The sequence below is a fragment of the Bombus huntii genome, chromosome 9, assembly GCF_024542735.1.
Source record: "Bombus huntii isolate Logan2020A chromosome 9, iyBomHunt1.1, whole genome shotgun sequence".
Taxonomy (NCBI): domain Eukaryota; kingdom Metazoa; phylum Arthropoda; class Insecta; order Hymenoptera; family Apidae; genus Bombus; species Bombus huntii.
In genome coordinates this window covers 7,323,706-7,337,221 of record NC_066246.1, presented here as the reverse complement: position 1 = coordinate 7,337,221, position 13,516 = coordinate 7,323,706, and the positions used below count along the sequence as shown (strand labels likewise).

The 13,516-nt window shown below is 36.4% G+C and overlaps 1 protein-coding gene and 1 long non-coding RNA gene across 9 annotated transcripts in view; one reads left to right on the top strand and one right to left on the bottom strand.

The window, feature by feature from the left end:
• Positions 1-13,516, bottom strand: part of LOC126869222 (regulating synaptic membrane exocytosis protein 1) — a 153,166-nt gene that overhangs the window by 76,268 nt on the left and 63,382 nt on the right. For all 6 annotated transcript variants that reach the window (XR_007690845.1, XR_007690846.1, XR_007690847.1 and 3 more), the window contains one exon: positions 12,542-12,650. Coding sequence is in view for 2 of the 6 variants with exons in the window: in XM_050625473.1 (XP_050481430.1) it covers positions 12,542-12,650 (109 nt within the window). In the remaining 4 variants the exon portion in view is untranslated. The remainder of the gene's footprint in view (positions 1-12,541; positions 12,651-13,516) is intronic.
• The window catches only part of LOC126869249 (uncharacterized), a 144,646-nt gene that overhangs the window by 78,502 nt on the left and 52,628 nt on the right, over positions 1-13,516 (top strand). The gene's annotated exons all lie outside the window — the stretch shown is intronic.

Below are 13,516 nucleotides of genomic sequence, written 5' to 3'. Positions count from 1 at the left end.
ATCAAAATAGACGAATCACGACAAAATTGCATTTAGTATAAGTAAAAAATTTGTAATAAAGTTATTAGTGTTTTATCAAAGTTGTAGTAATTTTTAACAACTTCTGAAACTAGGAGATTTTATAACGATATGAAAATTAATTGTCCAAGAATGGTTTCGTTATTTCATTTCTTGTCAATGTTATCATGTCTTAATCTTCATTAACGTGCATTTCCTCGCCGTAATAAAGAAATCGTATTTTAACAATTTTAGTATCTTAAATAGGTTGGTAAAAAAAAGTTTATAATTACGTTTGTAATTTTGATGCAGTTCGAGATTAAGATTTTCAGTTTAAGACTCTGGAAAAGGTTCTCTATGTTTTACAACCTCCTTCGTAATTCAATTTTTAAATTCATATGCAATCTGTCGTTTAATTAAGCTAATTGCCCCTCGCGAAAATTAGTAATAGGATCATGTAAGGAAACATCTGGAACGTTTTTATGTTGTCAAATGAATGCATCCGAAGAATACATTCCCAGGATTAGGTAGCGTGCGTAACGTTTATGTGCTGTTTTTAGGAAATTAGATTTTGTTAGGAGTGATTAGTGAATTAGATTAGGTTTAATATCGTGAGTGGTGATATTTGTTCCGACGACGATTGTGCTAGAAATAGTATCATAGGCTTGTCGCGTGTAATTGTTCATAGTTGACTAGTTAAGAATCCATCAAGGTTATGCTTGAACGAACCACCTAGATTTGTAGTTGTGTTATTCAACACTCGCATTAACAGAACGTTCTCTGCTCCCTCTACATTCCTCAATTATCTTATCGTTACTTTCACTTCATACAAACAACAAAGTAACATTTTTGGAACATCAGAAAGTTACAAGAGCAATCGTTTCTTTGTTCGTATCGATTTCTAAAGTTCTTCGTTCGTCAGTCGGTGCTGGTTTTCTGATCTTTCGTTAGCTGTCGATTTTCGGTCAAAAAGTTGAATGAAATCGAATCAATCGCAGTTTACAAGATTGCAATATCACGGATAAATTTTTAGTTTGATGAATAATTGAGTTACGGAACTACGAGTGAAAAATCAAAAAATTACAAGTTTTAAATCAATACCTAGGAAGCTCAGATTGACGATTAATCAAAACTGTTTTCAGAGATTAAACTTGCTCGAGATTAATTAAAATTTAGTAATTTACACGACTCTATCGAAAAACGTAGACTTCACTAATTATTACTATTACTAGTACTTAACATTTCCTCTTTGTTTCAAATTTGTGCTAATCAAAAAATCGTTAATCTCAACAATTGGAGATACTCAGATATACTATATATATATAGTATATTAATAACCCTGAATCTTTCTCTTTCTCTCCTTCGGGGATATTGTAACGAAGCTATCAGATACACCATCAGCCCCAAACCAGTATAATACCGAATACGATTAAATAGCTATTAATTATAGATAGCACGTAGCCAGCCTATTGAATCTGATGGAATGTCAATCATATTGTAATATCTGATGAGTATTTCCCTGAACATATAGTATCCATCAAACTAGTACTCATCAATAAACTCCAAATTAAATTAATCAGCTTAAATTAACCAGTTTTAGGAAGAATGTTACGCTGTACAAATATTGTTCGTAGTTACAAAATGTGACTATAAGACGATTAGTTTTCTTTTCTCCATTCTATAATTACCGACAACTATCTCCTTTCAAAAATGAAACAAAGTTGTTTCAACGTCGGCAATATGATCTTTCACTTCCACTAGCGCGGTCAGCATTACGGGTCTTTCAGTTCCTGGCCTGGTCTCTTATCGTTTTTGGTTTTAAAAAATTCTGAAAAAGTTCTGAGGTACTCGTTACAATTCCTAATTTACTATACGGGTGCTACCTCGGTCAAATGTTAATATATTTTTACAATAAAACTAAGCATTTGTCGGAAAGTTACGAAACAATGGGAATTTGTTTGAAGGTACACGGTTTTGTACTAAGCAAATATTTAGGGAAGTTATCATAGTGTTCTACCCACAAGACTACGATCTTTCGAAAAACAGATAAAGAAATTATCCAGCCCTTAGAGAAGTATATAATATCGAGTCCTAAATTTTCGAGACTTCTCAGTGGATTACCTATCATTGACAAATGACTCGAGATCTTATCTCAAACGTATGTAAAACATAGGAGCCACGCGATACACCTACACGATCACGTTTAAGTCATTATACATATGACAATAAAAAAATTCACTTACTTAGGGAAAATCTAACACGTACGGGAAATATGGATCGCTGAAAGCATCATTTTATGAGCTCATTTTACCCTCGTCGTATTCAGAGCTAAATCGAACGAAGCAAACAGTATTTGGACAATCGTAATCTTATAGCATTTTCAGGTGAAGAAATCGCAAGATCCGAAAGCTTCGTTTCGGAGAAATTAAGCAATAAAAATTCCGTCTGCACCTCAGCCACCCATATTACCGCTGGATGATTAATAATACGAACATTCTTAGATTTCAAATCGAAGCAAGAAACTTCGATCAAATACGATCTTCTACCCGCATAAGAAATCAAAGTTTTAATTATACAACGTTAACTATCGGAAATTCTTCGTCTATATATATACATTCTTATCCTTACTTGGAATTGCTCTTGGAGCAACGACGCATAACCTCGAAACGATCATCGAACCGATCCTGAGAAATTTATTCAACGCCTGAAAGTTTGCCAACGAAGTCGACGACGAGCGATTTCTCAAACAGCGCAAACAAGCCGGATTACGGAAAGATGGAGAAGGCTCGAAGGAAAGTAAAGTGGAAATGCTGAAAGAAGGGCCGTCCTGGGATTCGCGGAGGCTCCTTTATCGCCCTCGTATCGTCCTTCGAATATTCGCAACTTCGTCGAACAAAGGGAACGTCTCGGTGACTTGCACGAACGATCACCGCGAGAATAAACGTCTAATTAACCTAAAAGTTATCCGACCGCCGCTCGCTCTCCCTTGCCTCCTTTTTACGCGATGCAAAATTTATCGGCAGGCTTAACTGTCTCAACTCCATTTCACGTTCCATCGACTCCCTTACTTTTATGCGCAACGTCGTCCCATCATTTGGAACGTTCCACTTTTGCGCGAGCCTCTCCTTCGTGTAATTGCGACATTGAAATATTGCGACAGCAGTTTCGATTTGTATCATTGATCGGGATTACGGCGACTGATTTATAGAAAAACAAAGACGTCAAAGTGTCTGTTCGAAAACTGCTAAAGTTGTTATTGAGATATTTATTACACAATGGGATTGCCAATTTCTTTGTAAGAAGATCAAAATCGATCATGTTCGACGATGGAGATGAAAATTGAAAAATTTTAATTACCAGCGAGAAAAATATTGTACGTCCGTAGAAATTTGAAAAAAAGTACTTAGATACTTGTGTTACTGACGTACGATGTATCTCTGAATGACATCCTCTCTACGTTTGATACAAATTTTATTTCGCAGAACGATATTTATAAACCGATACAAATCTCATTTTACATTTACGATATTTTTTTTTTTTGCTGATCATTCCTTGAAAATAAATAATCAACCCACGTTTCGTGATTGCAATTTACATCTTCTGTGTTCTATCCGATACACAATTTTTAATTAGAACTCTTTGAACGAGACGAGACGATAAAAAAACGCCATCGCTCTGGCAAGGGACGAATGAAAGGAACGATTCCCTTGTGCCCATTTAATTGTGCCAGACGAAAAAAATAAAGAAAAAGAGGGATAATGTAAATGCTAAAGAGGCGACTTTTGCCGGACCACTTTAGGGTTGTATAATCCTCGAGTATTCTAGCGTTTCGAGGGTGGCTTTTAATAGTTCTCGCCTATTTTGGTTATCTCAATGACCCTCCATTCAACGAAGCGTTCTTCAAACGAGACTATCCCACGAGAAACAGAATTTGTCGAAAGAGAAATATTAATTAAACATAAAAACTTATTGAAAGGAAAATTAATGAAATTGATAAACTGCAGAGACGTTAATTTTTAATTAATTTCAAAATCTCAGTGTTAAAAGGGAAATATTACTTAAACATAGAGAGAGATTAATGAAAGAAGAAGAAAAGTTCATTTTCAAATTGCTCCAAAACTTTCTTTATTTCCTTTAAACTATACTACCGATACTTCTTCTTAGAGAAGAACTAACATTAACTTTATTTAAATTTACTAGAGATTTATTTATCTCTGAATTTAATTGTGGATATTTACCTATTAAATTAATTATAACTCGATTAATTGCATTTATATTAATTTGGATAATACGAGAAAAGGTATAATTCTTCGGAATAATAATTAAATAATTTTAATTAGACGTGAGTGTTTCTACACGTTCTATGTAAGCAATTAAATAAGGAAAATTACGTCTGAAAGAAGTTTATGGTATTTAAATGTTTCGTAATGACGAACAATGCGATGTAATCAATAATAATTAATATTTCGATATTTTTTCTCGGTTTGCTATATTTTAATGAAGTCAATATGATAATTATAGCGCCTGGAAGGTGGTAACAAAATTATTCTCTATTATTTCCCGGAATATTCGCTACTAATCTATCATAAAATGTTACTGTCATTCGTCAAATGGATATAATACAAAATTTCATTTACTGTATTATTAGATATCATTGTATGTGTATATATGTATTTATACACGTGTAGTATTTATTGTAACGGCGCTTAAAGCCTAGTACAATCTATGTTTACATAAGTACACGTTTAATAGGATTTCGTTTGCGTTTTAACACGTGGGCTGTATCTATAACACAGTGTTTCCAATATCGTTTGTTATATTAATGTACATCAATGTATACTGATATACACAAATAACTATGCCCCATTATTTATCGTATGAAATATATTTTACATTGTATAAATATTGAAGGTACATAAATAAGTTGACTTTTCGAGTGTTGTGTTTCATTAATTCAATAATTTCCACTAATTTGTTGAACAATGTCTTCATTAAATTATTTACTAAAACAGAAAATAATCCTACATGTAACAAGAGAATACTTCTACTTTTCTCTCTCTCTCTCTCTCTCTCTCTTTCTCTCTCTCCATATTTAAATACCATTTTACTCAACATTCATCTCATAATTACATTTTGTCTTGCAAAGTTCTATACATAGATCCCTTTAAACAGCATTATGCATGCATACGCGAAGGATAAAATAGGACTGCGCCTTCAATATTTCATCTTTCTCTCGTCAAGTTCGTCAATATTTCGTCTGTTTGTAAGTTATAAACCAATTAGCATCGTTAATCCGAGGAATTCTGAAAAATTTATCGAGTTACAAACGAAATTTCGTTCGCTTTAATTAACGCGAAAGTCGCTTAAGAGCCTGATTATTCGAAAATCGTAAAACCGCATTATTTCCCTTATATTTCGTATTCCAGGATATTTCCATATTCCATCTGCTGGTAACCTCAGCTTTTAATAATGCCGCGGATCGTATTTCGTTTCATTCCCTGAGATCCATCCCTATAATTACTTGCAGGCTTAAAATAATATGAAATCTGTAAGGATAGAACGTAGCCGGAGTAATTAAATACTTTCGATTTGATAAAGAGAAATATCGACTAGAGGAATTTTCTGGGCTATTCGTACAGTAATTTCGTTATCTTAGAATTATTAAAAAGTATTCGTAGCTTTTACCGTTTAGTAGACGGGAATACGTTTAGAGCGATGTTTGGGCAAATTGCAGAAAGTTTTGATTAAATAATTACGTTAGTACTATAGGTGGATGGAAAATTCAGTGGAAGAAGTACGCGCTTGATTATTAAAATACTCTGCTTTCGTACAGAGGTTGATAATCGACCGAAATTACCGGAGAAACAGTTAGTTAGTCAAAATTTCACCGATATACCTTCAGGATAATGAGCCAAATGAAACAGCAAAAAGTTATGAAGAATGTTTGCAGACATTGCGAAAAAGATAATGAGTTTATAATTACAGGCTGATCTCGGGTTTCCTGGTGCATACGCCGTTGAAGGAATTTCATCGAAAATATCTACATTTTAACAATTTTTAAATAACATGTACAACTTGTAAAATAATGTAGCATGTCTGTTTAACAGCTACAATGGAAAATCCAGTGCACGTGTTCGCTAAAAGTGAAGAAAAAATTCAAATTATAAAAAATCCGATGAAACAATGGCGGGACAAAATTGCACGCTCAGGCAATCACGAAACAACTTTTGTTACCAGAAAAATTAATTGGAAGAGAGTAGAAAGATTTTACATTGAAGATAGTGGTAGACAAAACGTTATAAATAATTCATTGCTCGTACTTGAACCAGCAATCTTGACCTGGATATATTTATTATCTTTCTAGAAGAACAATTATACAAAATAACTTTGTCTTACGATTGGAAGCTGTTTGTTTAACGATATCTCTACACGTAACGTTATTATTACACTTATTATCTTCTTTGTTTTTCTAGAATCCGGACTTATAAATAAATAACAAACGGTAGTTCTTAAATTTAATCAATTTAAAGTCTGAATAGAGGGAAAATTGTTGAAAAGCGCTGTAGAAATAAAATTTCGTATTTGGATTAAAGGGCGGAACGACTTGTTGAAACTAATTACTACGTACAACTTGTTCCATCGATAAGAGTTACTCGAAGCTTTTGGAAACCTACATGAAACTCTACGTAAATAAGAGAAATAAATATTTATGTATCTCATAAAAGAATAAAAATTGCTACAATTAAAAACATACTTCCCTGTGGAAACCGATCGATATTAATTAAAGGATTACGCTTGAAAGCTATTTATCGGCCCTTTTAGCCCGATCACTTTGCTTTGTTGAATAAAAGAAGAAAAATTGCTAAAAAAAAAAGACTGGCATATCACTTCTCCTAAGTGGTACACTTTGATTGATAAGATGGTTCGGAAACGACGTATCGCAGCACGTATCGCAATAATAGCTACACAGCTATAATTATTATAACTGGAAATTCGCAAATTTTTAGATAAATGTCTCAGACATATCAATTTTTCCACTATAAAAGTTTCATAATTTTCCGAACGCTCCACTAGATAACGACAACGTGGCTATTGAAATATTCGTTTCTGGCTATTGCACTTCCTAGCAATTTGTAGTCGCAGATAGACTTAAAAGTGCAATCAATGTCGTTTATCCTAATATTATGAAACGTTTCTTTCGTCATTTAATTACGAGTTTTGTTAGATGAAGTTCGTTTCCTTCGTTCCCTGGAAAATCACCTTTTCGCAGTTGCGTTACTGTCGCTCTGGAACGACGATGTTCAAACGTGCCAAGGTATTCGATCGTGAAGAGAAGACGCAAAAAGGACACGGTGCAGACGAATAATAATAATAATCTGGACGAATAATGTCCGTGTTTTGCGGCGCGAACGCGTACCAAGATATTCTCAGTTTATCCGACCTCCGACTCGCTCGCGACTGTGTTCCATTAATTATCTCGATAATTAACAATGCGATTGCGTTTCGAGATCAATTACAGCAATGACCTCCTCGATATCAAACAGCCGGTAAGCAGATTGAATGCAATCGTGGCAGATTACAACTAAATAGCACGGTTTGAATGCGAGCGAAATCTCTGCACACATGTGGAACATGGTGCGCGTAGAAGAAAGGAAATGGGAGGAAGACAGTCAGCTACGTAATTGTGCGAAAAATTCCAACTAATTATTCGTGCTTGATTCGCAATTGTTCTACGAAGAAGTGAAACATTCACCATGGTAAATTGAATCGTATGACATTACGCCTTTTGTGTCTCGTATATTTAACGTCTTCCTCAAATTTATAAACGTTCTAAATTCAGGGTACTTAATCATTGTACGTATCGTTTCGACAGAGACTTCCCCTATGAAATAAAATTTGTGGAAACTCGTTTTAGAAGTAACAACGAAATGAAAATAATAGGAAATACTATTAAATTCGTTCGTGAAATAGCTTCGCATGCAGTTTGATTGACCGGTTTATCAATTGTCTGCTTCAATTATCTGCTTCAAAACGAATATCTCTGGTTATCGACTGCGAGTGTATCGTACATTTATGGCGTACTCTTTGTTTTCATTTATTGAACGATGGAAAAGTAATAACGCGTATATAATGAATACAAATTGCAAACGTTAGCCTTTCACGTCGCAGCCGTCGAAAGGCTGACGCTTGGTATGAAATTCGCCGGGTAGAATGTTACGAAAATTTACATTTTCCCCGTGACGATCGAGTATCTATCAGCCCCTGGAAACGCGTCATCAACGTCTGTGACGTGGGCGGGATTTTATTTCGCAATTTGTAGATCCACGTTCACACCAGCGATACAGCAATCAGTCGACACGCATCGATAAGGTGCAACGTAGTATGCATTTTCAAATCAAATTTTTCAGCCACCGTGAATTATTTGAAGAAGACCTAGTGATTGTGATCATAGACGCGCAAACGCTGCAAAAAATATTCCTACATATTCTTATTCTTCGACGAAGCGTTTTTTTTCATTTCAAGTTTCACATTTCATTTTCACGATATTACGTTTTTAATGTGAACGCCTGCAAAACAAATCGGCATCCTGATTTTCCAACGAAGCGTTTCTATCATGTACGTTTCATTCACGTAATATCAAATTTCTGTAATCATGTGAATCAAGGCTACGAAACGATGTGAAACTCAATATGCCTGGAGTTAATTAATTAGTATATATAAATGCTATAATAAATAGCATTCTTCGCTTTATATTAAAAAAATGTGCGTATTTTCAAGCCTGACTGCGTGTGACTATGCGAATAAAATCTGAAATTGAGCTTCCGATTAAATTTATTTATCGATATTATAGAATGCACCGTAATCGCTCAGATATATTCTCAACGTATTATTTTTCTGATCAAACATAATCAATCAGTCAATCGGACGACTAAAATTATTTAAAATTGCCGTACGATTTATTTCCTATTTAATTTATTAAACGTGGAAGGAGATGAACGCGTTACGTGAAAAGAGTTCGCCTATCGGGGACAAAGTAAATGAAGCAAAAAATTAGAAATATCGATATTTTTATCGCGGCATTTACCCGAATAATTGACGATAATCGATAAATACGATTAATTTATACCTTCCGTTCGCAAGTTATAAAACGACCGTGTAACATGAAACGTTAACCTTCGTTAACATGCAACGAAGAAGCGCTGCTACCAAAAAAAAAAAAAAAAAAAAAAAGGAAACATCGTTCTACGTAAGGAGAATCCGACATAATCTGTGTTTCTTATTTTTGTCCGACTTTGCTCCATCGTAAAATCCGAAATAACGTTACAAGTTGCATTAAAACTCGTAATTCAAAGACCGATCGTATACGATGGCATCGTGAGAAGCAAAAGGAGAATCTCGCGAGAGCGAACTAGAGTGGAAGAAGAGAAACCTTGCCGTTTAATCGACGAGTTTTCCAACGAACCCGCGTCGTAAAGGTGAAAATAACGAAATGGCGGGAGGCCACGGGAACGGAGCGAAGAAGAACACGTCGTGTGGCAAAAGAAAACTGTCCTCGACAATGGGGTTGGACCTTATTTCATTTGGTAAATTCGATGAGAAAGACTGTAACGAAGAGAGCGAGCATCGCCGAAAAGTAGGTTAGCTAGTTGCGTCGAAGGAGACGAGGAACCTGTACGAAATTGCAAATATCTATCGGGCTTCGGGAGCAAATTTTTCAATGGGATTCCTTTCTTCCCCTATACAAATTGAGTCGGGTATCTCGCGGGATCCGATATCGGTCTTTCCTCGATAATTTCTCGTTGAATTAACATTATTGCAACGCCCTCGGCAACTTGTTCCTTGTTATCATCTTTTCGTGCAATACGGTCGTTGGAGATATCGCGAGACGTTCTACCATTTGGTGGAGATAAGTAAAAAGTCTGAGAAGTAATTTCCTCGAAGGTAAAATAACCTTCGAACGAAGAAGATATCGAGATCCACTTTATATTTTTCTGGTTTTCAAAAACGAACGGAGAGCTGTTCGGCTGACATAGCTGCGTTTTCTCTCCAGTCGAATCATCGTGAATAATTTGTTGAAAGACACGACGAGATAAAAGATTTTGATCGATAGTTGCGCTATTAATATTGAATTTCTAATTAATTTCAGTAGGAGTATATAAATTACCATCGTTCGGAGTTTCAAAATGTAGTAAACGTGTCTCTGAAACTATTGACAGAGTTTCCGCAAGATTGACCTTTAACTCATTTCGTTGTTCGTCTTCGTCGAATAGAGTTTCAACCAGAATTTCTAATCTATTTTATTATCAAAAATACTTGCAACTATTTAACACGATATCGTAACATGAAGGATTGACATAGCTATAATAACGATCGATGGCATCGTACGCAATCTATCAATAGATATACCCATCGTATGATAAAGCAAAATTAACATCGCAAGCCTCTCTCAAGCGTACAAATATTTCTAAATGTTCCATAATATTCCAAAACATATGATGCATTCCTGCTGAAAGAATACGCAGACTACATCTTCCTACTAGCACTGTACATTTTCGAATATAAAGAATACCTGTCAACGAGTTTTAATAATCTCAAACGAGGGAATCTCTCTCGAAAAAAAAGCACTAAATAGAATAGATTGCGTAGAACGAAAGCGACTTAAACATTCCTTTCATACGTAACGATCGTCTCTCTACCTTTTTGACTTTGAAAATCAGTCTATCAAAAAAGTACTCGGTTTATTCCATCTTGAAAGCGGCTGTATCTAGCGGTTACAGTAGCCAACCGCGCAAACTGACTGTTACAAAGCGTTGTCGACACATCGCGTTCATCGTGCGGAGGCACGTATCAGCGTTTCCTCCGTTCTAGAGAGTACAAATTCCGAAACTCTCATCGCACGTTGGAACAAAAGAAAGAACGCGGAGCCTGCGACCGCGGAAAACGGGAACAACGGCCATGAGCGGGCGGTGCATTCGCGACAGAAACTATGCGCATTCGAATTACAAATGCATCTCGCACGTCGGCCAACGCTGAATGAATTGTACTTGTCGGTCGTGTAATTTCGAGCAAATTACTCTGGCTTTGAACGAAACCGAAAAGAAAGGAGAAAAAAGAGAGGAGAAAGGCAAAAGAAAAGGGAGAAACAAGTAGAGAAGAGGGAGAAGGAAGAGGAAACTCGCAAGGGGGAGAGGAAGTCCGTCGTTTCGCGATTGTCCCCGGGCTCTCACTTTCCCGCTCGACGCCACGTTTCTTTCTTTTTTCCACTCGTTTAAATGCGACCCGACAGTAATTAAGTAAAAAACGAGCACGCTATTTACGCGGATTTGTTTCGTTTGCGCGCGTTGGCCGCACGACGCGTCGCAGCGTCTCGCTTCTCGTTGCTTTCGTTTCAACGAGAGACTCGTCGAAATATAGCTATTACAACGGAGATAACGAACCAGCGAGAAGAAGGCGTTACAGCGTAATGGCGATAGTTGCAGCCTCGAGCTCGTAAAACCAACCTGTTTTACGCGTATTGTCTTAGAAGAATTTTTAATTTATTCGTTGATCTCTGGTTAACTGTGTTTCGCTGACGGAGGAAAACTGCAAGTTGATTGCCGATTGTACGCGAATAATTCGCGCAATGCGCTCTATAAAAGTTTGATTATCTAAAATCTATTTTCCATATTAAACTTTTGTCATTTTTTTAGAATTCTCTTCGCCTAGTTTTCAACTACGTTGATATCACTCGTAATTGAACGTATCTCGAGGGTTTACCGTGAAGCGAGACTTTTTCAAATGAAAGTTCTAATCGATATTTCGATACATGGTGCTCGGTACGCTGCGCGTTACATTAACGAAGAGTAACCGATTTTTTCGATAGTACACGGTTATACGAGGAAAAAGATATTCGTGCGTTGAACAGATTGGAAAATAATTTACAAATTTCGTGTCGGGTAATTGGATTAGAAGAACTGGCGTTTCAAATGAACCATTGAAAGACGGTAATATCGTTGTTACGTCCGAAACACGCAACGACCATAAGGCGGGAAAACTCGCCATTATTTTCCATAAGACCGAAAATCTTGCCGTTAGAAAATGTGCGGCCTTGAGGTCCATGAAACACCGTTGCACCTAATATAACGTTACCCTCGTAATATCTCCCTGCACCTATTACATGTTACCTTCGTAATGATTCTTCGTCGTCCACTTCTGACAGCTTATCAATATCATTTACTCTCACGTAAGGCCGACTCTGTATAAATATTTATTATCTTCGTGCAACAGACAGTACAATTTTTATACGACCAACTATTTCCTACCACGCCTTTCAAATATTCGCAGTACGTGTCATCCAGTCGGAATTTTCTATATTAACGTGTAATAACGTATAATCTCCATTTGCGTGGGATGAAGATCTCATTCGAGAAAACAGCGTTTCGCACACACCAACGTAATATTATCATGTTGTTAGGGGAGGAAAAATAAGAAAGGAAAGCGTCGCGTTTTCTTCACAAAGACACGAAATTAGTCGTCTGGTTAAGAATACCAGCGTGAAACTTACCGTCTCGTATCACGCCGCTTCCCAGCTGCCTCCATTTGCTGAAGGTAGTGCCGCCTTCATCCGGCGTAACCGATCCGGTTGTTCCGGAATCTGGTTGCGTCGTCACCATCTACGACAGAAAATAGCATTCACCGTAAGGACAGCCTTTAAAACGAAGCTCGGTCGCCGCGAGTTGCACGACTCTCGCTGGATTATTATAGCCGCAGGTAGGTAATGAACGTAATCGAAGCTCTACCACTCGTAACAGCGATAACTGCGAGGAACATGGTCGACTTCTAAGAACTTAGGATGCTTTCTCTTCCGTCGCGTGTCGCGATCTTCGTTACAAATATCGCTGGCTTGGTGAAATTTACGAGCGCGATGAACTGTTCTGTACGTGATATGATTTTTCAATTGCAACGGTATGGCAATACGGATACTTACGAAGTCTGTCTGTGAATAGAAGATAATTTTACACACCCATTCATAAGCATTAGGATATCTACGGTTCTCGTGCAGAACGTGATAATTAACCTGGATTTTCGGAGAAATGGAGGAGGTTATTTTCGTGTAAGATTATGAATCAAATCAAAAACAGATAATACAGTAGTATAAATTTGGAAAATCTATTTACAGGAATTACAGGAAAACAGTAAATTATTAATTATATGCTGGCTGCACAGTGTTGAGTCAAAAGGACGTATCATATTTGCAACGTTCGCTCGAAGCAAAGCAATGCTGCCAGGTAGCGTAAAGTTAGTTTACACGTATGTGTATTAAATAACAAAACCGTATGTGCGTTGAAACCGAAAATATAGCGGTTTGTATTTCGGGCTTACGTGAAATCGATGCCTGGTTGTTAAATAGTGAAATACTGATTTTTCTCAAAACCATCGTTCGAACGGATTTGTCTATTTGAATTAACACGGTAGGATGTTTCGATAGAGAAAATTCGTAGTAAAGCACAGTGGCTATATTTATCACAGAATATTTATC